Source organism: Platalea leucorodia, assembly GCF_965183815.1.
Source record: "Platalea leucorodia genome assembly, chromosome: 3".
In the NCBI taxonomy this organism is placed as follows: domain Eukaryota; kingdom Metazoa; phylum Chordata; class Aves; order Pelecaniformes; family Threskiornithidae; genus Platalea; species Platalea leucorodia.
Window position 1 is genome coordinate 7,651,872 of NC_138825.1, and position 27,873 is coordinate 7,679,744.

Here is a 27,873-nt window from a genome sequence, read left to right on the forward strand (position 1 = left end):
CATGTTAACAGCAAGCCCTACTACCATAGAAAAGTAAAAAAGAAGAGGGAAAAGACAAACAAATGGCTATTCAAAGCATTTTAACAAAACATAAGCTTTCAATTATCTGAAAAATACTAGACTACCTGGCAATTACTCCACCACTGAAGTTTCTCTAACTTACAATGTAAACCTGCAGCAAAGGAGATAATACAAAGTTCTAAGATGTGAAATGAGTTTCACTTTTCCAAGTTACCCATCTTGTAAAAACTCTCAAGCTAAAGCTACTGAGGGTATCATTTTTATTTTTAGAATCCTTTTTACTTCAACATGTATTTATAAAATGTTCTGGCAGTAAACACAGGCATACTGAAGTTTCTAGCTGCGGTCAAAGTTGGAATGCTTGAAGAAGTTACTCAATACTATAGCACTAATAGTCCTGAATTACATCTAGGCACATAGTTAAAATGCTCTATTTTCAACATGCATTAAAGAACATTCCATCCATCTTCAATACAGTTTTGTCCGTGGTTTATTTGCAACTTTTAAAAGGGATTCAAAGTCTACAGGCATTTCTTTTTACACACTGTAAGTTTAAAATTTATTTTTCTGTGGTAATTTAGTGACAAGAAGTAATAGTCTACAAGGATGAGTCACGTCCCTTTCAATTACAGCAGCTAAAATGTTTTCAAAGAACACTTTTGTCACAGATTACTGTTAGCCACTCTGCTGCAAAACAACATGGTATTGCTTTTAACTAGCATTAACAACTTCCAGTTCATTACCCATTAAAAGTTCATCTATGGTGACTGCCTTAACACAACAAGGCCACTGGCATTGTCCTTTCATCTTTAAAAAGTAGTCTTTGGGACTAAGATTGTATATTAAAAAATCTTAATTACTATAAAATTAATAAATAAAAAAAAACAAAGAAAGAACTATTCAACAAGTTCTTTCGCTGCAAAATTTTGCTGATAGCCACGCAAACCCACTGCCTGAGTATACCAACAGGCTCAAAATATCCTCTGCATTCATCCACAGCAACAACAACAACAAAAAAAAAGTAAACTGAAGCACCTTCAGTAGCAAGGAGATTGAAACCCAAAATGTGACATCTGCTTCCCCATCAATCATATTAACTTCCAATTTAAATGATGTTCATAAAAAACATTCTACTAAAGTCAGATTAAAGAAACAAGTGATCTACACATAGTATTAATAAACTTGGACTAAACTTAGAAAAAGTTTGAAATCTTCATCATTCTTTACAATAAACTTTTGTTCTTGTCTCCAGTACCTGAACAGCAGACTTTCTGAAGTGCTCTATAGTCTAAGAAAAACTTGAAATTGCACATTGTTCTCCCAGCCAGCCATAAATGCAATCAGCATGCGGTTTTGTTGAAAACTGCAGCTTTTAAGGGGGTGGGGGGACCTCCCCCCCCCCAAAAAAAAGCTGCCCAAATCCCTTTGTGTTTCAAGAAAACCTCAGACTTCATATGGTGGCCGAAAGCAAGACTGCAAAAAGAAATAGTGCTGCAATAATGCCTTTGTAGAAGCATATAGTGTAAATGACGAGTCTTATGAAGCACCTTGTCCAGACCCATTTTATTACCAAAAGCTGAAAGAGGTAACACATTTGTTTGTTTATCTGCAATGACAGAGTTCACAAACTGGAAAACATAACTGCCTTTAATCAACTTATCAAATACAGCTGATGCTTACAAAGACCAGCACAGTTAGTTTAACAATATTCTGGGTCAGCTGCTCTTGCTACTTTGCAAAAGAAATCTACCTTTTCTCCAGTTAACTATTAGCATTATCATCTTAGTCACAGAACACTATTTCACTTGAGATTCATATAGTCCAACAAAGAAAGGCTGTTCTTGCTCCATTTAGAGCCTGCAAAAATAAAACAAAAAACAGACAGCATACCACAAGCAAACTGTCAGCTTGCTCATAAAAGATCAAGAGCAAGCCTTGCGCCTCAACAAGTCTTTGAAGTGATGCCTCTTGGATTAGTTGAAATTCTGTGTAATAGGAGTTGTGTAATTGAGCGGAACTAAGGAAAAAAATTCATCTTTTGTGACACTTCCACGAAAAGATATTTGTGTCTTGCAAAGACTACAGATTTTTGGAATACAGCATTGGAAGTCCTAGAGAACGGTAAAAGTGATTAAATATTTCAGATAAACTCATAGCAACGTCTTCTGCAGCAACCAAAATATCAAGAAGTTACAAAGAGTACTCCACAATGGAATGTGTTATCACATTACACAAACTTTTGTTGTTCTGTATCTTAATCTGTATTACAGTGACACATGTAAACAAACTTTGTTTTCATGCAGACTTTCACTATGTATTTGCCAACTCAAAATGCTAAAGTACTTTACAAACAGTCACTATTTTTTCCTGCATAAACAAAAGGGTAGTGATAGCTCATTAGAGAGAGAGTCAATATACAAACCTACATTTTTACCCATAAAATTTTGTAATTTATGAGAAAAACTATTGTTTGCTTTGCTGACTTGCCACATGCAGTTTCTGTTTTCCATAGAGCAACAGGAAAAACATCAGAATTAAAACAGAAGATGCGGCTCCAGAAATGACAGAGATGTCTGGAGGTGGTGTTCAGAATGAGATATGAGTAGATACAAACCTTTCAACATTTTGAAAGCTGCCAGTCTAACACTTGGGAATTTCTCATACCAGATCCAAAAAACTACCACTGCAAACCACACTATTTTCTGTTTTGAGTATACCTTTGATTTTGTCCTCAATGTAACTGCATAGCTAGGTGCTTTAAAAGAAGCCCAAATCCCAAACCCAACAGTCTTTATCCCAGTAACAGAGAGAACAACCCACGATTAAGAGGTCATACAAATCACTTAATGAATAAATGAAAGCCGATAATTACATTAATGACAGCAGTACAACCTGAACAAAATAATATTTAACCTTAAATACAGGAAAAAGGGAAAAAATAGGTTTTGTGCAACAGTACACATAAAAATACTGCCCAAGACAATCATAAAACCAGAAAGTGGAATGATGGCAGGCATCACCACAATAGTAGCAAGACAGATGTGGAGAAAAAGGTTGCTGATTGGAGTAATTTCATAAAAAAGTTTTAATTTCATCTTAAAGCTATAATTTCTTACACAGATGTCACTTCAGAGTATTTACATCTACTGAAGTAAAAGAAGAAAAGTCTCTTGGGGATAACAAAAACAGATAAAATATTTACCCCAGGCACAGCTGCAAAGAGATATATAACTGTTAAGTCTCTTAAAATATGTTTTCTTCTGTGTAGCTCAGGAACGTGATAAAAATCACAACACAAAGTAGATTTTTTTTTTTTCCCCACTGAGGAGGGAACTGACACACAAAATCTTGTGGAGTAACAGCAGCCTCAGTTAGTTTATGGAAGTGCATTATAAATAATTCCATTAGAGAGAGAGCTTTTGTTTTCACCTAGCTATATTCTAATGTGTAAGATAAGACATGAAAGCATATTTGAACAGCTCAGTGGAGACCAAAAGTACTGTTTAAAGCCAAGAAGCTTGCCAAGTTTGAAGTATGACTGAAGTCTTGGCTCCTAGTCAGCGTGTCTAACACGTATTAAAGTACATACTGCCTGCCTTACGCTAACCTGATCAAGTATGTTAATTAACACTTTCCCAACATATGTGTCAGCAAATCCACTGCTAATCCTCTCAGAATACAACCATAAGTTCCAAACCCAGGAAATTATTTTTACAGCACAACGCTTACCTTGCCTGCCTTCTTTACTAATGAAGTTGGAGCGGAAGAAGCAATTACTCCTTACAGGAGAAGAGGAATACCTGTTTCAGTCATTACTGCCATGAGGGATTAGTGGACGTGGGACAATAACCAAACCGCCTCATTTATATCCCAGAAATTCTTTTAGCTTTACTCTCTTCTACATTATCTCTAGGGACCCTTCACTAAAGTCAGATGCTACAAAAAAGTAACCACGCCAAAAAGACACTTTTCCAGAAGCCTCACAAACAGCTGCTTATCTCTTTACGATTATCAAGATTTTCTATCTTAATTAACAAGTACCATTTTGAAATAAAAGCATTACTTGTCCTATTCTTCTACACATATTTTGTCATAAAAATCAAAAAAAAGCATTTCTTACACTGAAGTCACATTTCTCTCAACAGCCTGCTTCTAGTCTCTTATCCTATCAGAGATCACACAGACACAAAGTAAAAAATGTAAGAAAAAAAGCCTTTGGGAACTGTATTAATTTAAGCACATAGCAAAAGCATGTTGTGGGACAAATAAGACTTAAAATTTCTACTTCATTTTCACAGAGTCCTTTAACTGGATGGAGAGACAAGCAGCATTAAATTTATGCAATCACTTGTGTGGAATTATCCCAAAGAACCGAAAAAGGTATGCATAACACAACCCAAGAAAGCATACTCAGAGGCAGTTACCTCAATGTAATTATTACATGGGAGTGTTAATAGAGATACTAAAGACTAACTACATCTAAATTCTTTGGATCATAATTTCAAGAAATGAAACATAACTCAGTGTGAGATATTAATGCAAACTAAAGGAATGAGGACTTATCCTAGAATTTCTAGTTAACGTATGTGACCAGTAGCATGATTCTTTTCCCTATCTAAGAAGCAGAGCCAGTACAGTCTGCTTGGAGCTCAGTAAGTCAGAAATAAAGTTCCCTACAAAGTGTTCAATAAGTCTTTCATGACTGTATTTATTCTTAAAGGTTAAAGACTATCTGATAAGGCATACCTAAGATGACAACCAAACTGCACCAACTAGACAACTTTTATTCAGTTTGCATTTTTACAAAGTCTTTAAATAATTTTACTCCAAAACATAGTGGAAAAGCAAAAGATTAAATTAGTGTAGTGCAAAAATGGAAATCTCATTCGATTTCCCATTCAAATTAATACCTTCCTACAGAAAAATCTGGCAATGTACCCAAGAGATATTTACGACTAGTCAGAAATTCATACCTCTAATTCTATAAGTGCTGCAGTCACTGCATCTGTTGCAAGAGCACCAGCCTGTAGCTTTTCAATTGCCTGTAAAACAGAATTTTTTGTTGATGATTAGGAAATTCTAATATTCTGTGACTAAGCCCTACATTTTCTTAGTGCTGTACAGAACAAAATCTTCACCAAATTAGTTTAAAATGTAAGAGGACATAAAAACAAGAAATAGTACGCACACTAGAAATAGTATGCACCACGCAAGGGCAGATCTGAAGGCATGATTTTACTACTCCAACATTGCAACACTGCATTTAGTAGCAGATTCCTGCATGGTCAAATTTATAGCAAAATAAATTCTTATATCTGGTATCCTCGAACACTTAATCTTTCGGTCAAGAAGTTTCTAATTTTCCTTCCAAGATTCAACAAAAATCCCTAGTACCTTACGTGGCACTTATCATGAAATTGAACAGAATCTACAAGTAAGCTCATCTAAAAACCAACACACGAAAACAAATCAAATAAGACAATGTTACCTTCAAAATATATATACGTGCACAAAAATGAACTTCTACAGCCTAATGTTATTTCTTGGATCCATGCTGGACAAGACCTTACAGTCTCGATCTCTCAGGGAACTCCAGAAAACAACTATGGCTGCATCTTCAGTTGCAAGACAAACCTGCGACTGTTTGTCCTTCATACAAGTTATTTATGTTGGCTACCTAGCTTAAGGAACCAAACAGAATCTCAAATTATACCTAAATTCAACAGCAAGCAACCTTTTTTCACACATAATTAGCTGGAAAATGAGTATCATCAGGGCTAATGCACAACTTCAATGAAGCTAGTGTGAGTTTGGGTGATTTTTGAGGCTTCTCATTACAAAATGAGATCGGTATTAGGATTGAGCAACAGAACTGTAAGATGAAGTGATAATTATCAGAGGCCAACTCTGAGACTCTTCTAAAAAGCCTGCCAAGCTCCCCAGCTCCTTCTCCCTGGAGAAAGCAAAAGGCATTAGAAATTTTGGAGACAGGTCTTCCAGCTTCTCATTCAACATTTAGGAGACAGGGCTTGCCAGTTCCAAAGCTACATTCTTGGAGGAGATAAAACAAAAAATCAAAACCTTCTTCCCAAAGCTGGAAAGGGAGAAATGGCAAGACTTTCATTTCCACTGAAATTAATTTTTTGATTGTTTTTCCTGTTTCTGCCTCCCCTTCTATTAAGAAGTTAAGAGCTATCAAGAATTCTAGAAACCCCTGCATTCACGGAGCAATCTGGATGCTAGAGTTTAAGTAAATTCCCAAAAGAGTGGCCATTGATGAAAGAAAAATTCAGACACCATATGTAGCTCCAGAAATCCCAGAGCCTCAGGAACAGTGCAGGAAGCTGTAGGAATACTCCATGTAGGCACCACTGTGACCTTCTCCTGTTCCCCCACTGTTCCTTTGGTGTCTGCTATTTGCCACCACTGACGAGAATGTTGCTGCACCTCATGGCCACGCGCTCTGTATCACGTTAACTGTTGCTGCTCCGTTTTTCCTCTAGAAATGCATACAGCCTGAGTAGCTAAACCCAGATATGCCCACTCATACTGAAGGGACAGTGTTACCGATAATATTTCTTGTATACCCACTACACGACCGTGGAGCTGGCAAGACATACCTTCTGACAGGCTCTTTTGCACACATGCTTGTATTCTTTAGCTTTGGATTCGGAATGATAACCTGCACCTACAATTAAGGCAAAAGGAAGAGAGATGATACTACCTGCCAAACTACAGCCTATAGTTCACATAAAGAATTAAGATACAGACAGACACAGCCTTCCTTATTCGGGATTACACTGGCATTTCCTTTTTGTATCAATGATTGACAATTTTATGCATTCCAGCATTAATTCAAATACACTCGGTAAAATACAGGATACAGAGCAAATATGCAGAAGCATACAGGTATAAATCTCAGCTTCATACAATCTGTTCCTATAAATACTCTCCAAGAGATTCCAGTTTTGCTCGTTCTTGGAGGATTTCCAGCATAGCTTTTTTATTTATTGTCGATCATTGGGCAAAAACTTTAATTTTAAGTCAAACTCCAATTTTCCTTTTCCTGCTGATTTGCAAGCTTGCAATTACCATTCTGTTCATCTTCTCATGTTTATGCTACATTTTTAGATCTCATTACTCCTGCTTTAGAAGCAGGAGAGTTCCTGGAAATAAAGATCATACAATTTTTCTCACCTTTTTCTCATTTTCAGTCTTTATGTCTACCCTGTTGCATCTCACGATTTTGCCCTGTTCTCTAGCCACGGCCCCCTACTTGCATACCTGAAAAATTTCTCAGTGCCCACTATTTGACTAAATACAGCATCAGAAAAATAACAGACAAGACTAGCACACTGATATTTAAATTCCATCTTCTTCTGTTTTCTTGGGTTTTGAATTTGAAAAATATACTTGTATTTATCTCAACTTCCCTTTCTTCACCTCTAGAAATGTTAGTTTTGAGAAACTCTAATAAAATAAGTTTTAACACCACTAGTGAAAGAAGGAGAATTTTAAACAGAGCAAAGTAACCCAGTAAAGGAAAACATATTAAACGATTCTATTTGCTCTTAAAAGAGAACACCAGGGTCATCGAATATCAACCCAGAACAAGTTCTTTGAGGGTTGGTTTGTTTGTTTACCTTAAGGATTTTATAAACCAAGTAGCATGCTGGTTTTGCAAATATTTTAGGTGTCACTAGGCTACTTTGCTCAATTTCACCTCATGTCATCACACATACGCTAAAAACAAATATACAGCCAGATATAAGCATCACTAATATTTTCAAGATTAACAGTATTTAAGAAAGAACCTACTAGAAAAGAATTTATGAACAAGACACACATAACACATCATTTCTGTATCACATCTGAGTAGACGACCTCTTCATTACATGTGGAAAAAATAAATAGTAATTCACTCAAATACAAACAACGTAAAAAAAACAGACTTGGAGGAAAACTTTCAAAAGGGTAAAAAAGTGAAGATCTGCAACAAACGGCCTAAGGAGGTTTCAGAAAGTCTTAACTAGGCTGTCCTTACGGACAAGTTAGACAAGACACTGTCAGTAATGAAACAGCTATGTTTGATGTTTCTGTAGGGTAAGGAAATAGTCTGAAAGATCTCTCACATTTTATAGATTCCCCAAGCTTAGCAGATAACTGCAGAATTTGACATTTTATAACCATTTCATTTAGGGATTTTGTTTGGGGTTTTCTTTGTTAAGGAGAAAAAAAAATACCGTTCACAACACCCAAAAACCTACATTTTTACTAACAATTTCCAAGATCCTCCAGCCAATACCAATACAACTTCCAATCAAACTCTCCACTCCCAGATTTACACCCAAAGTTAATGTCACTTCATTAACATACTAGTAGTCCAAAGCCAATATAAAATTTTAGTTGCTATTTAGTTTGTATATGCACTATTTCCATTCCAGCTGTTATGCTTCTGCATCTTACCTGCATGGACAAGCACAAATCCCACTCGTTTCCCTCTTTGGGTTTGCTTTGTTTCGGGCTCTTTGACCACCACTTTTACAGCTGTAACCTGAGACGATTTGGAAGGTAACACTTCTACTGAACTTATCCCCTTCTCCATGATCATACATTAGGATCACCATCTTCTACTGGAAAAGAGCATCCTTCCATTCAAAAACAAACTCTGGAGAGGAATCATCCTAAAACCAAACCACATGCAGACGTTAGATACTGATTTCAAGAGATGAATTTCATACAAATAACTTCAGAAAGAACTTTTGGAAGAGAGGTTTGACACAAGGAGAGTACGCCTCTTGAAAGAAGGGCTTTTAAGTTCTGCCTCTTCCCTAGCTAACAGTATTAATGAGACCTAAGATTATCAAAGTCCATGTTGCAAGTTGAAAGCAGCCTTTTTGTTACAACTTGAACCTAATAATCTTTCCAGACGATGCAGGGAATTGTTGATATAAGGCTTGCCCTTGACTGAGAGAAAGCTGCTTTCCACGGTCTCCTTTTATTCAACAGTACAACTGGTTTCTCCACCCATCGTGCCTAACTAGTTTTAAATGCGATGATGCTCCACAGCCACAATCTTTACTTCTTAAAAGCATCATTCCCTGCTTGTGTGGAAGGTCCTAAGCAGCACTGTAGCAATGCTGGCAAAAGCTGAAAGACAGTATATATGGTTGCACAGCACAGCCTCCTCAAATCAAGTACTGGCATCTGCCTGCGTGATTTTGTGTCCACATTTTATGTAGGGGATGGAAAAATCCGTGCATTAACACAAATTTAATAGTCGTATAAGAAGTTATGAACATGTGCTCCAGAGAATTGTAGCATATGAGTAACACCTAAAAATGCCATACCTTTTCCTTTCTTTTGCAGGAAACAGCTGTTTAAGATGCTATAATGAACTCCTACCCTTCCATGCTTTTTCATCCCTAACCCTTATTATTCTCCACTAATTTGCGGGGCTGGGGGGGGGAGAGAAAAAAAGAAATTAACTTTTTTTTAATGGCAAAGTGTTTCTAAAAAAATGCCAAAGAAGCCTAAAACAGTGAAGGAAAGTTTGCCTAGATAAGCGTAAGGATAACTACCAAGATTATTAGTAAACCACAACATGCTTAAGTTGATCTCAAATAATTTAGTAACCCGATTTGTTTTTGATCTTAACCCTTAAGATGTTTATAGAATTTAATGCTTATAGAAAGTTAATGGAAAAACTGTCAGTATTTTCTAGTATACAAAACAAAAAAGCTCCCAAGTTAAAGTACAGAACTCTCTGTTTTTCAGGAGTCAGAAAACAAATTCACTGTATTTACTGCTCCTCTTATCCACAGGCTAATACTTGTTAACCCTGACACAATTTTACAGTAGGTAAAATTGAAAACAGAGACATTTTACACGTTGAATTAATTCAGAAAGTGAAAAATCATACAGTGTTAATGCATGAATGGAGACAACCTCTATAACTTATTAAGATATTCCAATAGGATGTCTATCAGTCCAACCACCTCGAAAGGGACTACTTGTAACCTAAGAATACTAAAAAGTGAACAGAAGTGGAAAAAAATTAGATGTTTGATACACAGGATTTAAACCACAGGTTTTGCAAATGCTGTGTGGCTTACTCCAGTAATTAAATACCACTCCATTTAAACAACCAAAACAATGCAAATGATGTTTAGCAAGATTCAGCACTGGCACAGAACAGACAAACTTGCTGGTTTACCACAACCATCCTTTCAATAATGAAAATTAGCACAGCTTTCTAGGAAGTTATTTATTTCCACTCATTTTTTCTTAGATGCTAAACGTATACAGGTATCTTCATACATTTATAAATTAATATTTTAAAATTAAATACGAACTTACTGTTATAATTATATCTGTTTATACAAAATGAAAGACCACTACAATACATAGACTCTATAGAGAGAAAAAGCATTTACGGACTACATCCAATTATAATGGTCTCCTGTATAAACTTCAGAGCTAAAACGAAAGTCCTAATCACTGCATTTACTTCCTTTTTGCTAATAACAATGAAGAAAGCTCCAGCAGCCATTGGTACCAGCAGTAAGCTGAAACACAGTCTATTTCCTACAAACTCTGCTTTGCTGCATCTTATTACACCACACAGAATGTCATTACAGCAACAGGGGCATGACAAAGACTTCAGTAAAATGATAGAGGAGTAAGTAAGGAACCTATATTCTTGCAGAAATGGAAGACATAGTGTGGTGGCAGGGAAAGTAATAATGATGGCTGTTAAATTGTTTCTGAAAATGAAGATAAAGATGCCACTTAAAGACTGATAGCGTAACTCCAGACTGAAAACCCTAATTAGGCCTTTACATACACTCGGGGCTGAGGATGTGTTTATTTTTATCAGACCACGTATAGCCAACCTATCACAATAACCTTCTTCAGGTCACAACACTTCCTCCACATCAACTCAATTTTGTCAAACCCCTTCCGTCTCAAACCATTCTTCAAGTCCTTTCAAACTTCATTGCCAAACCTGCTGCTTCCACTCTGTAAGCTCCTGCTGGAACCAACCTTTCCCCTTCTAGCTGCTTCTAGGATTTATCTGTTGTCCTTCCTGGCTGTCATATATTCATCACTTCTGATCTCATCCCTCCTTGTTACGCAGTTCACCGTCCTACATCTGTACAGCTACAGAAATGGAGGAGGAACGTACTCTCGTTTGACTCCTGAAGAACACGAACCATAATGAGTTTACCAAAGTAGCCCAAAGCACTTATTGCACTGAAAAAGTAACGCCGAATCCAACGCAGGCACTCAGAAACACGTAAACAACTCGAGTGCCGCAGCCAGGGTAGAAAGAGCTGCTCAGCCTTTGCTGCGGAGGCCAGAGCTGTTCATCAGCCGAGGGGCGACCCTCAGCCTTGCCCCCGCTTCACAGCCCTGCCTGACGCTCGCTGCACGGGCTCGCGGTCCGCTGCCGAGCAAACGCTTACAGATGCGGCAGAGGGAGGGAGGGAGGGAGAGATGCGCGCACCGATGTCTCCGTCTCGATACTGGCAACAGGGAAGAGTTTGTTTTTAAGAGCTTTTGGGTTTTACAGTAAGAGGCCTGGGGGGGGGGAAAGGACGAAGAGCAACGGGGCGAGAGGAAAGCGCTTAACCCCACGGGCGAGCAGCCAGCGACCGCTTCGACGCCCGAGAGGGAACAGCAGCAACCGGGCAGCTGAGGAGGAAACGAGCAAACAAAAGTCGGAAAGAAACTTTTATTTGGGGAAAAAAAACCCCACACCCTCGCCGAGCCCGGCCGCGGCCGCCGCCGCCCCACCGAAGCCCCCGGCGGAAGAGGCCGGGGCGGGCGCAGGGCGGGAAGCAGCGGGGCCGGGCGCGCCCTCGGCCCCGTTACCGCCTCACGGAGGCGGCGGCCAACGGCCGCGGCATCGCCATGGCAACGCCCCCCACCCCCCGGCAGGTGGGGCCGTCGCGGCGGGGGTGACGTCACCCAGGGAAGCCCCCGCCGGCGGCGGCGCGCGGACCGCTCGAGCCCGCGCGGCCGCCTCGCGGCGCGGCCGTTGCCCACCCCCACCGCCGCCCGCGGAGCCCCCCCCCCGAGGGGCAGGAGAAGCGAGCGCGGGAGGGCGGGCAGGGACAGGCCGGGGAGAGGCGGGGACCGGCGGGCTAAGGCGGGGCAGGGCGGAACCAGGCGCGAAGCACTCACCCTCCGCCGCCGTCAGCCTCGCGCACACCCGGAACCGTCCGCCCGCCCGTTGCCTCGGTGAGGATGAGGCGTCCCGCCCACCGCCTCCCTCCAATTGGGCGAGGAGAGCCAGGCGACCGGAAATGGCGTACGCGCCGATTGGCGGCTCGGAAAGCGAATGCCGCGCCGCTGCCGCGGGAACGCCAATCGCGGCGAAGGGCGGGGGCTCAGCCCGGGGAAGGGCGCCCCCGTTCCCCCCCTCAGGCCGGGCGGACCGAGCCGCAGCGGCGTCCATGTCCGCCTGCCGCCTGTCAGGCGGGCGCTGCCGGCCGCGGGGCGCCCAGGGGGCGACGGCCGGGCCCAGGCGGCGGCTTCCCCGCGGGGTGGGGGAAACGTCGGCCGCGGCCTCCCCTCGGGGAAGGCGCTGCCAGGGCGGGGGGACCCGGGCCCGGGGCTGTGGGGAGTGAGGGTAGGAACGGGCGCGGCCCACGTACGTGCCTGCGAAGCAGTTCTGCCCCGCCGGCCCCCAGCCGGCTTCCCGGACCGCTGCCGGGCCTTCGGGCTGCTTTTCTCTCGCTCACCTTTGGTATCTTCCTCTCAAACGGCTCTCCCCACTGAGCAAAACCTAATGAAAAATGAGACCAACATCTGATGACTTTTGCATAAGGATTTGGACAGTTTTTGTTACCTTGCACCCAGCAGACGTATGACTTAAGCGCTCTGGCCTGAACAAAACAAGACTTACTGATCACAAATAAATGTTTTTTATAATAATCCTGTCAGGAAATCATCACGCCAGTGAGATACTTTGCATCTCCCTCCTTCAGTGGGCATTTGAGTCTTGGGTACTGGTACAGGAATATTGAGTTCGTATTAATTTCTGCCCATTTTGCTGTAAAGGGCACTCAACGTCAACTCTCCCAGCATCATTTTCTAAAGCTACCTTCCCAGAAGTGAGGGCAGCCACATCTAAATCCCATTTCCTTCACACCTTCTCCGATGATCGTTACCATCAGTCTTGGGAACCAGCCGCGTATGCGTGCACTGCTTCGTTTATCCCAGTACGCGTTGTCTGCAGTTTCCGTAGTGCCTTCGTGCTTGTGGCCCCTGCTCGGCTTTGTAGGACTGTGAAAGGAGACCAGACATTCTTACGGACTTAGATCGTAGAGTACATTTATCTTGGCTGACGCCTCAAATTTTCATTTGCAAAGGTCAGCTTTTTCAAGTTTAAATGCTAAGATTTTATAAGATCAAAACACCATTGTTCTTTTCGCAGAATTCAGTAAGGAGTTTTCCCCGATCTCTTGCTCAAGCTCCAATGTGAGAAGTGAAGGGATGTATTTCATATAAAAGATTCTCCTGACCCCTCTAGATGAAACAGATTTCAACTCCCCTACCTTTTTCTTTTTCTAAACACGAGCACAGCGTGGAGCTGTTGCAGTGGTTCCTACCACAGTGGACAGTATCATTCGTTCTCTGCAAACACGCTCTCAGAAAATCACCCGTTTCAGCCAAACTACGTTTTAAAGGGAATTTTTACTAATTAAGTTTCTACAGTTACTTCCTCGGACACCAAAATACATTTCAAAGCAAATAATAACTAGTAATAGATCAGTTACACTTCTTAGCATCATTACCATGTAAGACAAACATAATTTGGTCTCACTTGCATTTGTAGTGAATACATTTTAGCCTGTGGCCACCATCTTGTACACAAGTTATATCGTATATTAAATATTAACAGAAGTTTGAGCACTGAACTGTCAAGGCCCAAACAAAAAATCTGGAAACTAACCTTTTTACCCCCAGACTTTGTTCCATCTCCACTGTGTCCTAATCTTCCTACGTAGGCTCTTCCCCAGGCATTCAGGAGGATCCTTCCTGGCCTGCCTTATAATCGCAGAAATCTCTTTTATGGCTTTTTCCCAATAAATAACAATGTGCTTCCATTAATTTTTGTATTATTGACATTTCTTTTCACAGACCAGCCTTAAATTTTTGTAACGATGCAAAAAATGTCAAAAACAAATGGAAGTCTCCTTTTTCAGCACACATTTTTGGCACACAAAACTATGTGGCTTACGGAGATCGGCTTTTGTCTTCCACGTTACCAGGTGCTTCCTCTTCTGTTGGATAAAACTACAAGAAAATAATGTGAAGTCCACAAACCCTTAGAAAATCCTTGGCCTCCTTTCACAGATTTTAACGTGCAGTCCAAATCCCAGTTAGGAGTTGCTCTGTTGCCAATTTTTTTTTTTCTTTAAATTCCTCGTTATTCTTGATAGTAATGCTGAAGTGAACCAAGGAGATTCCACAAAGTACTTTTTTTTGCCTCTCGGAAGGCAATAGTTACATTTGAGCTAGAAGAGTCTGACTTTGGGGGAAGGGGAGGGTGTTGTGTGGCAGCGTTGCAACGTACTTGCCTTCTGGCTGCAGCCTTTCTTCAACACACAGCGTTGGCCGCTACCAAAGAAGCTTCGATTTGACCTTGTGCGTTCATCTCTACGTCCTGTGTAAGGTCCTACGCACCTTCTAACCCCGGTTTTCCCTTTCGCTGTCCACCTCTCCTGTCTGTCAGCTAAGAAAGAGGCAGCACATGTGGCTGGCTGAGCTACATATTTTGACTTGACCCTTCTGTCAAATCTCCTTGAAGTTGGCCAGCAGGTTCAAATTACGAAGGGAGGCTGACAGACTGATGGATGGACAGCGTGCTCACGGAGCCCTTCTTTCTTTAGGGGGAAAGCTAAAAACATCATCTATGTTTGGTCCTGCCCTGTTCTCCAGGAGACCTCGTTTTCAAATCCAAATGTCTGTTTTCACTTGTTTTTTGATGCTTCTACTTAACTTGTCCCTTGCCGCCGGTGGCAGTTTCCAAACTAGCCAAATATTTCTTGGGTTTTCCTATTTTTTGGTCCTCGCTCTTCTCTAGAATTTGTGGAGCTACTCCAATAAAAATGTGAACTCATTCTGTAAATCATTCCTCGGTGTACAGGTTTGAAGTGAAAGGCTTTCTTTATTCCTTTTACAAAGTTTCCAGCTGTGTTTTAATGCCTGGTTTTGGTTTTGTTCGATTTCTTGTTGATTATCTTAGATTTCTTCTTGCACTTTGTCTGTGTTTTGAAGCAGACTCTCCCAGTTTTACTTCCTAATTTGATAAATTAAAGCAGCAGATAAGCTCTTTATTCTGAATAAAAGCGGCTGTTCAAGCCCAGAGGCTTCAGTGAGGCTTCACCTCACTTGCTGTGCTGTAATGAAACCATTAATTAAATAAAATCCGAGGTAAGCGTGCAGACACGTATGCCACCGCTTAATTACTTCTTGGAACTTAAAGTATTGTTTTAATACTGACACCCTCCATTTGCTGAAAGAAAAGCTCAGAGGGTGGATGCTTTTTGGGTTTTTTTGACCAAACATTGAGCACGGTGATCCATGTGCTCAGTAAGAAGAGTTTAAATGCGTTTGTAGCCAGGCAGACCCACGGACCTTCACGTAAGTACAAGCACATCCCTACAAGAAGCACTTTAACACAATACAGCTGGAAACTTCTCCTTTGAGCAGGATTTTGAGAAGTGTTCCGCTCCGGAGGCGTGAGCGACACTCAGTTAGGAGCCGTGTGTGTTTGCTGTTAAATTCAGCGAGTTGCTTAACACCATGCCAAGCAGAATCATTTGCCTCAGCTCAGGGAAACAAGATGTAGTCCAACCTCTCTCTGCTGCCTCACAACTCCCATTTCAGACTCAGGAGTACAAACTCTTGTCAAACGGGGTTAGGGTGGATGCCCTATACGCGTCCTACGGTTCCTCCGCTGAGGAAATTCCTTGCGGAGAGAAATTTTGGAGCATCTTTGAGTAAGTCTAGGCAACGCGGTGTGCATTGATGAGGTTCTGTCAAATCAGGCCCACGTATGTGACAGCAGACATTCAGGTATTGTACTAGTTTGTTACGATGATGTAGACAAAGTACAAAGAAAAAGGGAGAAACCATTTGATACCTCTGCTACTTGCAATCCTCCAGGACTGCTGATTTTTATTAGGTTTTTATACGTTTCTTCAAACCTATAGCGAAATAATTCAGCTCCTTCACTTCAAGGCAGCCTAGAATTTGGAGACGGAGATGCTAAGCTGTAGCCTTCAGGTGCAATGAAGAAGAATACTTAATAGTAGGTGACAAGAAAGGCAGGCTTTTCGTCACAGTTTAGGTCTCCTTTCTAATAGTTCTTTTGCTTTTTTGTGGGACAACAGGAGAGCTGCTTTGAATAAAGAGATCCTGACCTCACAAAACCACTTTAGCCCTGGTTTACAAAGGAAGGCGTTCCAGGCAACAAACAGCTGAACCTTTAGGTTGGGAGGTTTCAGTGCTTTTGGACACCTGTTGAAGGACAGAGATGCTGAGAAAAGGCAGTAGAAGAGAAGACTCACATCCCTCTCCTATCCCTTTTGACCCAGATGAGAGGAGAACCTTAAACAATCAATTCAAGACAACTTTAACACTTTAACGAAGAATTTGTTTGGGAAGTGGCCATGTGGGAGGGGAAAAAAACTGTTCCAGTTTAGTTTAGGAACTTTACAACTCATTTCTACAGTCAACAGAAAAAGAAGCTGGAATACACCAACAAATACGAACAGGAATTGTTATCTGACTGATTGCATGCAAAAGGCGAATAGCATCTGAAGGCCATTGTAAAGGCTGGAATCAATCCACTCAGGTACCACGTTATTAATCCTCCTGAAAGGCTGGCTGATCTTTGCAGGTAGCATAAATAAGCCTGCAGTCTTCTCCAGGCATGCTTGTTGTTTCCTCTGCATATGAAGAGGCCCCGTCTTTGACTTCCAGCCAGTAAAATAATGTATTTTCCAGATAATGAGCCACTTTACATGAGGAAAATACTCTAGCATCCTGGACCTGTCTAAATAGCATTCCACGTACTCCCGGCTGCTTAACACCCACACACGGTTATTTCCAGCGCTCGTTCCATCGCATCTCAAAAAACTCTAACTCGATGTGATTGCGACCTTCTCTCAGCCAGCTTTCACAGTTGTAACTAGATGGGGGCCAAATCATAAGACGCAGGACTTTGGAGAAACGAAACTTCAAATATGCATTCATCAGCCGTTGCCAAAATAACCACTAGTAGTAAATCCCTGCAAGGTTTTGTCTTTATTCCTTAAAGACGGAAAGTGAGTTATATGCGTACTGGGTACGTATTGGCTGTGGTAGCAGGATAGTCATCTCCCCATCAACCGCTATGGGAAATCAGAAAGCCAGGACTCACAGAAGAGTGGTTTTCAGAGTCAGAGATCATTTCTCTTCACGCCCACACAAAGCACAGTGCAGATTTAAATATGACAATTTAAAAGTACGTATTTTGGCAAAACGGGCCAAGGTGGTGACTAAGTAAATCCTGGACTAGATTTTCTCCACAGGTTTTATCATCTCACTGGTTTTATGGGTTTTGACCTGCACGGTTGCTTTCTGCAGCTCTCCTTAGGTAATGATTTAGTCCAAACCAAAGTTGTTTTATTGCACTCAAGGTGTGATACAATTTCAGTAGGGCAGTCTTCGCAACATCCTCCTCTTCAAGTTCTGTGATACTGATCCAAGTGCAACAAAGAGACTTCAGGATACTTAAATTCACTGTGAAGCTGTAAGAATAATTGGCAGAATCATTCTCTTATTGGGGAAGTTCTGATCTTCAGGATGTAAAATGAGGAGAGAAAAGAAAAAGTTCATTCTCATCCCTCCAACTCGCTCATGAGCTGTATCAGCAAATTCACATTTTGGAGAGACCGGTACAAAAATTGATGCAAGTTTGTTTCAGGACAGAATTTGTATTTTTAATCCACAGCTCTTTTAATATGTGCATTTAATTTCATTACTGTTATCCCTCTTCTGTATATTGTACCTTTGACCTTTCAAAAATTGACTTACAGCAAAGTAAGGCAGCCATTCTGTGACGAATGCGTCTTTGCTTAACAAGGCAACTTGCTTTGCTGTCAAATGTAAATTTTGGGCCCCTTAAGAAAGCCAGCTAACTTTAGTGATATATTTATATTCCTTTTAGGTGTCACTGGTCTGCTACACCTGTTTTGATGCTAATACAAGAGCATTGCAAGTAGCTGCGTAGCCATCACCTCGCACAGAATCCCTTGGACTCGGTGAACGCCGCAGAGGGCCGCACGCAGCACGCTGCCGTTCACTGCTGACAGCTGGGACGTTGTCTTCTGGACTGAGAAGGTGATGATCTGTATGTGAGGCTGATGGGCTTCCACAGAGCATAAGGGTTGTGGGTTTTATTTAATTACAATAAATAAACTAAAAACCTGCTAAAAACCCAGTTATTTTGTAAAGTTGAGCACTTGGACACCAAAATATAGAATCATGAAGACTGCTCCCTTCGTGGCGTTTTCCTGTCAGACTACAGCTCGAAGAAAAGCATCTGTTTATGTAACAGAAACAAACGCCAGAGCTGATTTCACACCTACCATGCTTGATTTTCTGTCTGACATGGTTTTGGTTCCTAGGCATTCGTATTTACTTTCCTCATACAGAGCTCTAAAATTCACCAAATGAGAAACATGCGAAAAAAAAATGCGTAACTTGCAGTTGCTTTGGGAATTACTAACCTTCTTTCCCACCTCCGGCCATCAGGACACCCTTCAAAACAACTCCTGGTCAACACCGGAGGCGTCGTTCACCACCACGCATCTTCTCGGGCTCTCTCCCTGCTGGTGCTGCTCAGTCATTACTTTTGCAGAACTCTTTAAGGAGAAGGACCAAGAGCTCAGGCCGTCCTGCCCTGCCCCAAAATCCTGCTCGAGCCCAAGGCATCCGTCCTTGGGGCAGCTCGCGCGCCCACTCCCCCTCTGATTGCCCGGGCATTAACCTAAGGGGAAAAGCAGATGGGAGAAAATAAGGGAAGCAGCTTATGCTTAGGGGGTTTGCACTCCACAGAAAGGATTTTAACCCTTAATCACCTGTAAAAATCACAAGCATCCTAAACCAGTTACTTTGCTATTCTTAGTCCTTTTGGTAACCACTTCTGTTAAGACTTATATTTTCCATGGACAAACTGCCAACCCATTTGAGCAGCGGTTCAGCCACACACGTTGCTGACTGCAACGGGCAGTTTTTCTGTTACAGTTCAGACTCACAACGTCAATCTTTGACTCATGGTATCGGAAGTTAATACAAACCGTATCTGCCTCGATTGTCCTTTCCCTCCTTCCTTGTCCCAGAAATAAAAAGGTCTAAGTGCATTGGGCAGGATTTCAGCGCAAAGCCCAGGGATTTGTGCAGTGCCAAGGAGCGCGTGGGACGCAGCTCAAGAGCATTTGCCCATGAAAACGTGGCAACCAGCCTTTGGATCGGGTGTCTCTGAGAATGGGACAGGAGCGAGGTTTGCCAGGGCACTCACTGGAGGCTAGAAGCAATGTTGTTTAAAACTTGCATAGTCTCGCATGGCTGAAATACAGAGCTGGAACAGTACTGAGCAGGGATTACTCATATGCTAGTGATGAGGAGGATATAAAGTAATAATGACCTGAAGTGACATTAATCTAGATTGGATCCAGAGCCCGGACAAAAATATTCCCATTTATAACAACCCTACGTCAAGCACAGAAAAATACACAAGACAACAGACCTTTCTGCCACCTTGTCCGCTTTTTTATGGGAATACAGTAACGTAGTCCTGTGCATGAAAAGGTACATTTTTACATTCAAAACCTTGCAGTTTCTTTAAAGTATTCTAAGAAATAAAGAATAATGAAAAGTACTGTGCCATCAGAACTACTACTTTTGTTGTTCTTATCATAGCTACAAAACCGAGGTTGAGGTGTTTAACTCATGATTTAAGACAAGTGCAAAACAACCTCATTACTCTGGCAGTTTTAAATACATATTATATATAACGTAAGTTTCTAAGACTTTATTTAAAAAAAAAACAACAGTATTTTGGTTGGTTGTTTTGTTTGCTAAAAAAATACGTGACAGCATGACTTACTGTTATTTTTGGACACTACTGACACATGAAAAGAACAAAAAGCCAACTTGTTATTAATTGGAAATAATACATTTAATGTTTAGAAGGAAGGAATAGTAGAAAATATACATGGCTCTTCATCTCTGGTTGTCTGATCTTTCTCAGTTTTTAAATAAATCAAACCCTCTTGTGATTTCCACTTGTAATATTAGATCTTTAAATGCCTGGCCGACACTCTAGCGTGAGCTCTGATGGCTGCCAACCAGACCTCCATAAGTTGCTAGAAAAATTAGTTCTGTCTCACTTTTAACAACCCTGTTTTCTAATGTGTTATTTTACTTAATTGCCGTCACTTTTACTGGTTACATGACATTTAGTGAAAAGGAAAAATAAAATCAGATTTTAAAGTTCAGAGGTTAGAACTTCTAGATCCTATTTTCATGTTTAAAAGCATGAGATGGTCAAAAACATCCTTTGTTTTGTTTACACTCAGCTTAATGAACTGCAAGGAATTCTAGATGAGACATGACCGCTTCTTACCAGACTTCTGAGATATGCTTCTGCTGAAAACACAGAAAGAAATCACTTCAGATTTTTTTTTAGCATTATTCTGGAATTATGGAGATTAGATGATGGCCCTTGAGCCACTAACACTTAGTAGTTACTAACTTGATTTTTAAAAGAAAGGGGTAAAAAAAGAAAGTGGATTTAGACCTAAAAATGTTATAAACAGACCAAAACCTTCCATCTAAGATGCATGCTGGAACAGATCCTGCAGTTCTTCCCAACCAAGATTCCCCCTCGGGACTCAGCAACTTGAGAACAACAGGAAAAAAAAAAACAAACCCTCTTAACATCCAATTAGATAAAATTATCATGTAAATGCTTAACGTATGATATCAAGTACTCATTACCACACAGCAAAATATGTTTTTCAACCAGTAGTTAAAATCACTGTCAAAGCCTGCCTTCATGTTTTTATGCATTTTGTCTTGCTGTGACTTCCAAGTACCAGCTAGGCTTCCTAAGTGAACATGCCAGAGTATCTGCAGATGCTTCCACCAAAGAAGGTAGCGAGCACATGTACGTGTGCAGAAAAGACACAACATAACTTATACCACCTAATTTCAATAAGAAGTCATTGCTATTTGTGAATTTTTAATTTTATAACCATTTTTTCCCCCCCCCTAATTAGCCCACCAGCAAAGTTACTGTAAAGGACAGATGCATTGCAGAAGCACAGAAGTTCTGTTGGGGAGTTTTGTACCAGCGCATCATTCAGCAGATCTGGGCGTTCTGGAGGAGCGAAGATTCACTGATGCCACACGTTGTTTTTCGGTAAAGTTATAAAAGCACCGAGGCAAAAAGAAAAGCACTGACAATTTAAGTGACTCTACTCAACTACTGCCAGGAAGTCAAACGCAGCAGGCTATGCCTACTGCTAGTGCACAAACAAGGAACGCGCCTTTGTAAGAGCATGCACATGAAACGCGCCAAACGAGAAGTATTTGGTAGAAATTGGCAGGGTTAGAGGATTCAAGAGACGGTGCCGTTTGTTGCCTTCATCCCCCACTCAATTTGCTTTTCCATACAAATTATTAAACAGTTATGGGAGACTGTCTGTGGACCCAGTATTAAAACAGAATTCGTAAGCACACCAACACAGAATGAAACTCTCTGTTGGTCCTACAGCTATAAAAGGGTGCGGTTACAAAGGAAGTACCTACAATGATTAGTCCTCTCCAAGCCGTATTTCTGCAAGAAACAATCAAAACAATTATGAACTCATCCACTTCCCCATTGACAAGGCGTAACGCTAAGTGCACCGTATCTCCTGGTACTGGCCACTGTCAGAGACCACTGGGCTAGGTGGATCCTTCATTTGACTCATGTTTCTGTTCAGACCTTTTGCTTTTGTTCTCAGCTGTCCAATTCTCCACACACTTCAGACATAAACATAAGCGCTTGCCCTTCCATCACCACTAACATTAGTATATCCAATCTCTAAATCTCATTCAATTCAAGCTGCTGTCCCTGGTGCATTTCATATGCCTACAACATAGAAGCCATACAATGAATCACACTTAGAAAAGAGCTGTACAAATACACAGTATATCTACATTTTACCCTTTCAGCTTGGTGTCGCTGCTTTGTGCCTGAAAATCATCTCGTATGTGCCAGGCTTAAGAAACAGCATTGAAGACAACCACTTACTTCTCCGTGCTGCAAATTTTGTTATAAAATTCATATGATCTTTCATTATGGGAGAAGCTTGTCTCCTTATCCACTGTCTGTATCAGGTGCATATGCGTACACTTTTATCACTTAACATTTTCTTAAGTAGTAACCACTGGCTCTCCTGTTTGACGCAGGGACACTTCCCTTGGTGGAAAATTCTGTTTCCCAAAGCATCTTTCTGTCCTCTCTTTATAAATTCGTATCTTGCTGAATATCATTACGCTGTTCTCCACTGTACACCCGTGTTCAGAAGCTTCCTGCCACTTCCAGCGGGACAAGTCTTCCTTGTTCTTCATCACAGCTGGTCAGCACCAACTACAAAACATGGGTTTGTTGGGTCCTGCCATATCGCTTGAAAGGCCAAGAAGCCACAGAAGCTGGATCAAAGTTACGTGCAAAAGACTGTAGTATCTCCTCAGCTTTTTCTGTTAGCTACTTGAATGGTATCTGAAGATGCTCAAATGTTTATGAAGAGCAATTACATTTAAAACGTTCGAGGTCTGCAAGGATTCCTCAGGCACATCATTGCAAAGCACTCTGACAAAAAACATCTCCGCCTCTATTCTCTGTTGTGTCCTTTAATTACTTTGTCCGTTTTGGGCATTAGGTACACCGCCTCTCGTGCTAAATCTGACTCCGTGATCTCCTTTACATATCGAGATATATTTACTTCATACAAATACTAGTTTTCTATATTCTATATATAGAATATATATATATCTATCTATATTCTATATATATTCTATATTCTATATCTAATATTCTAATAGTTTCTAACCTCTGTTTTAATAGAATTCTTTGTTTAAATTAGTAGAATGTCTTAGAAATTAACAATACTACTTTAAAATTACAAATTACCTTTCAGCTCCTTGTTTGTAAAATTTTCATTCTTTTTTGATACAATGTCGTATTTCCGTTAGAGCTGATACAGCAAACACTTAAAAAAAAAAAAAAAAAAAGAAAGAAAAAAAACCCCAAACCAAACCTTAAGACAAATCAATCCCCACACTCCAGGGAACAGAGATCATTTTCTGCCCACTGTATTTTCCCTGCACCACTGATACCTTCATCACTGACACTAATATTAACGTGGCCAAACAACAGGGTTTCTAAAATTCTATAATCTAGATCTGCCTTTGACTTCTTTCTTTCTTTCTTTCTTAACACTTGCAATGCTAGAAGACTTTGTATAAGTAACTATATTAATGGCAATGCAATATTAATAGCAAAAAGTTTAATTTTGACATGATTCCATTTAGGCGCAGAAAAAGAAAACACAGCTAAGTGCTCAAAATTCGTTCGGGCCAATTTATTTCAAATATATATTAATGAAACACTTCTAAATGGCAATGCTTCCATTAATTAGTTTTACTATCTAGGAAGTCTTCAAGTATTTAAAGGAGAAATTAATGAAGCACATATGTCATCTTTTAAAAATATACAAAAAACCCGTATACAAAATTTTTTTCAATTTTTAGTTATATTATGACCTTCTTTATCAACAGAGATGTGTTTTACAGGCTTTAAAAACATTAAGACCACTTAGTCTCAGCAATAAACCCCTGCAGAAGTGTTTTACTTATTTATAAATACAACCATAATTATGACTACTTTTTGCAGCCATCTTCAGCACTTCTGTTATCTTTAAGAGACAACATGATACAAACCAAACCGCCCCAAACCCATCAATTCCTTACTTACGTGTTTTCAAGGTGTAGTTTTTCAATAATAGTACAAAACAGTATTTGTTGTGGCAGAAGAAGAGAGTGATTATTACTCCAGTTACTTCAAAACTCACCACCATGATTAAGAGACTTGGCAGGAAATTTTAGGTGGATAGGAATCAGAGCAGGCTGTAGTAACTTTAATAGATGTTGCCAGTTAGGAGAACTGAGACTAAAGTAAAGTCTGAGGAAAAAAACAAAGTTCAGTTATTTGAATTTCTGCTTTTTCCTTGCCTGAAACTCTTCGGTTTTATTTTTGACAGACTTTATTAGCATTGATAAGGCAGGATCTATGGCTTTCTTAGCAACCTCTCCTTTCTTTGCCATCTTGTTCTCCTGCCCCTTGCTTGCCTCCTTAAGATCTTGCTCCTTTTCTTCTCTTCGGCGAGCTTTCTCTTCCAAGATCTTTTCTACTGCTTTTGTCTTCTTGAAATTTGGATCTGAAGGATCCAAATTAAACAGGGGAGAAGTAAACATGGCTTGGAATCTTGTATCACCAACATTTACCTGAAGGCAGAAAAGGAGTATTTATTTTAGGTAACCTTTACCCAGGATAGCAAAGCTCTTAAACACAATAAAGTAGGAGCTCGTGAGATTGTTCACCATTCCTGGAATTACTCCACTCACAAAATCCCAGAGAGCGTGAAGCAGAGAGCCAGAAGACACTATTGGTAAAACAGACAAGTGAATGCTTGTACAAATCCTGTATATGCCTCTATCGGCAGACCAAGGAGAGGTTTGTTGTTGAGAACTGACCAGGACGAAAGCAGCAGAACAAACATACCAAGGAGTATTTTAGGCAATGAGTGGTACAAGGCCTTGCATAAATAGTGTCTTGTTATCTCACACAGAGTTTGAATCTGTCCCCCTTCAACCCTGTATCAGAATATTTCTTGCTTTTTGAAAACAGCCTGTAACTCCCTAAAAAGGTAGATCTAGGTTGTTCTCCTTCAGATAGAGTAAGGGAGAAGGATGTGAAACCACCAACTTTGTCCTGAAAATAATGGATACTACCAAAGGTTCTAGCTGAGCCTCGAAATCAAGAGTATACCATTACCTGGAAGTCATCTTCTAGTAATTCTTTCTTTTTCATTAAGAGTTTCTTTTTCTTCTTGCTCAAATTCTGTTGTTCTACAATCTTTTTGTAATTAAAATGTTTTCTGGTGTCATCCTCATCATCCATCATAAGAAGGGCCATTTCAGCCTGTTACAAGATAAGGAAGTCCATGTACACAATGAAATTAAGTTTTCTATGAAAAATATAGCAGCCCATTAATAAAGTCTGTAGGAGTCTACATACATATAAATGAGTTGAAATAGGGTTGTCAGGGCAGCATTATTTTATCTGTAACAACATTCTTTTTACATTTTGAGGTGTAATATTAAATACAATAGTTGAGTTCCTTTTTACTAGATATAAAATAAATGCAAATATCCGCATTCAACTTTCAAACTCACTAATAATCTAATCTGAAAATTGTACACCATAACTTAGAAATCACAAACGGATACAATTTTATATTGATATTTATCTAGCAAAATAAAAATTACCATATATGAATTTAATACATTTAGTTAACTTGTTCTGAGAAAGAATGAAAAGCAAACATGCAATAGCAAACAATTCAATCTTCAAGGTTAAAAAAGTTTACAGGACAAGGTTTGAATACAGAAATGTTTCATACAATGCTGATGTTCAGCACCGCCCAACACGCAAACATACTGGGACAGCTTTAAAGCTAAAGGGCCGACCAGCTCAACCAGTATGGCTTCCGTGCCCTTACATTTCAGTGTTACCTGACCCTGTTGAGCTGTGTTCAACTATAATTTTCCAGAAAGATATCATGGCATAATCTTAGAACATCAAAGCACGGACCATCTGCCATTCTACTTGGGTAATTTTTTTTTTGTTGTTCCAAAAGCTCTTGCTATTAAAATTATACCATTTCCTTCTATTGTTGTCCTATGGATTGTAGTAGTTCCACTCACAAACACATAACAAATATTTGCAGAATTTAGGCAATGCAACATCTGTGATTCTTAACATTTTAAACCACTTTACCTTCTGTTTTTCAACTTCATCTTCATCTTCTGAGGTACCGTCAACAGATTCTGGCTTCTTCTTTAAACCTAAGTGCAGATATAGGACACACACACGTTTATTCAAGCTTATGCATGAGAGCATAATTTACCTATGAATAGAACCTCTAAGTGCATCTCATTTTCTTGTAATCAATACATAAATGTCAGATGTGAAAAAAGGCTGAAAAAAGTTAAGAAAAGCCAACTAAACTTAAAGCGCTAAAAATCCGCTGAATATTTGTTTTAACTTAAGGAGGCAGCAATATGCCATAAACAAGTCAACAAAAAAGAACAGTTAGAAAAAATGGTTTTACTTTATTTTTCATAGAGCAGTAGAGAGGAGTATCACAACAGGGCAGGCAAACATATGACATTACTCCACTCCCAGGGTGTTTTAAAGAGAAATTGGTTTATATACTCATAAATGTAATTGAAGTGTCCTGCAGTTCTCAAATTGTTCATTCTTTCTACTTAAGCAGACAATGTAGTAAATACTTTAGAATAAAAAACAAATGTGCATCGCTTCTCTGTATCCAGAATACAAGTCTGTGAGCTGAATAAGAGTACATCATTCAAAAAAAAGACAAACAATTTTTAAAATTTATATGCAAGGCTAGAAGACCATATTGTGCTGTTAGCCACGCTAGCACAAAATGCCCTTGCAAAAAAGACCTGAACAGAATCACAGGAATGAAAAAATGACTGACTGTTCAGGCTGAATTGAATATTCTTCTGATGAAGCTTTCTTACTCTCTTAGAATTTACTTTAGATACACAGTGCTGATTAGACAGACATAATGAATAGTAACAGCGTAAGACATTAGTCAAACATAAATTTTAATGAAAACAGACCTGTTTATAAATCCTACGAAATCAAATTATTCTCTTTGGAATGCCTGTAGACCTCAAGCAAGAAGGAGCAGGAAAAGCAGAAGGTTTCCTGACCTGAACCACATACTCTGGCCCTTCAGCTTGGAATTACATTCCCAGGCAATTTATTACAGTCCACTGGGGGTACTCTTAAGGAAGATATTTGGCTCCATTTTGTTAAGCCAGATTTGTAGTCAGACTAGAAATACACACATGCCAGAAAAACGTCAAGTTATATCACTAAGTATACTCTGGAACAGGACACATTTGTTGAAGAACAATTTTTCCTCCCGTGACTATTCTCTTGACTATTTCTAAATGGATTCCAAGCTGGAAATGGATTTCTAGAAGAAACAAGCCACCACCACCAAAAAATAAACTATCCAGATGCGCAGTGTCATCAGCTCAAGAACTAAATTGTTGATTTAGTAGTTCCAGAAAACATGCAGGAAAATCAGATTCAGACATAATATTGTTACCGAACCTACACAATTCACGTTAATGTGTAGAAGGGAGAAATAAATGTCCTATGCAAGACTTCAACAACTAGGAAATCTTTTGTATCTCCCCAGGACTGGCTAAACTACAGAAAAGGGAAGAGGGCACAGAGGTATGAATTGGAGACAATTATTCTAGAAGTTAAATCAGTGAATCTCTCAGCCTTTCCACCCATCCCTGAAAGAAGGGCTCCTCAAGTCACCTGCCCCTATCTTTCACTCTCTGTAGAGTCACAGAAGTGAAGACAGCTTATCTTCAGGCCTCCAGAGACTTCTGTTGCTGCAGATGGGG

General features: G+C 40.1%; 2 protein-coding genes across 6 annotated transcripts in view; both read right to left on the reverse strand.

Annotated features, from left to right (window-relative positions):
• The window catches only part of TASP1 (taspase 1), an 85,926-nt gene extending 73,640 nt beyond the window's left edge, over positions 1-12,286 (reverse strand). For both annotated transcript variants that reach the window (XM_082306177.1, XM_082306178.1), the window contains exons 1-4: positions 12,211-12,286; positions 8,488-8,705; positions 6,642-6,709; positions 4,995-5,063 (exon numbers count right to left, since the gene is read on the reverse strand). In XM_082306177.1, the coding sequence (XP_082162303.1) occupies positions 4,995-5,063; positions 6,642-6,709; positions 8,488-8,632 (282 nt within the window). In that variant the 5' untranslated portion in view covers positions 8,633-8,705; positions 12,211-12,286. The remainder of the gene's footprint in view (positions 1-4,994; positions 5,064-6,641; positions 6,710-8,487; positions 8,706-12,210) is intronic.
• An 11,416-nt stretch (positions 12,287-23,702) lies between these two features.
• Positions 23,703-27,873, reverse strand: part of ESF1 (ESF1 nucleolar pre-rRNA processing protein homolog) — a 33,356-nt gene continuing 29,185 nt past the window's right edge. For all 4 annotated transcript variants that reach the window (XM_082305391.1, XM_082305390.1, XM_082305392.1 and 1 more), the window contains exons 12-14: positions 26,195-26,262; positions 25,190-25,336; positions 23,703-24,639 (exon numbers count right to left, since the gene is read on the reverse strand). In XM_082305391.1, coding sequence (XP_082161517.1) covers positions 24,340-24,639; positions 25,190-25,336; positions 26,195-26,262 — 515 coding nt within the window. In that variant the 3' untranslated portion in view covers positions 23,703-24,339. The remainder of the gene's footprint in view (positions 24,640-25,189; positions 25,337-26,194; positions 26,263-27,873) is intronic.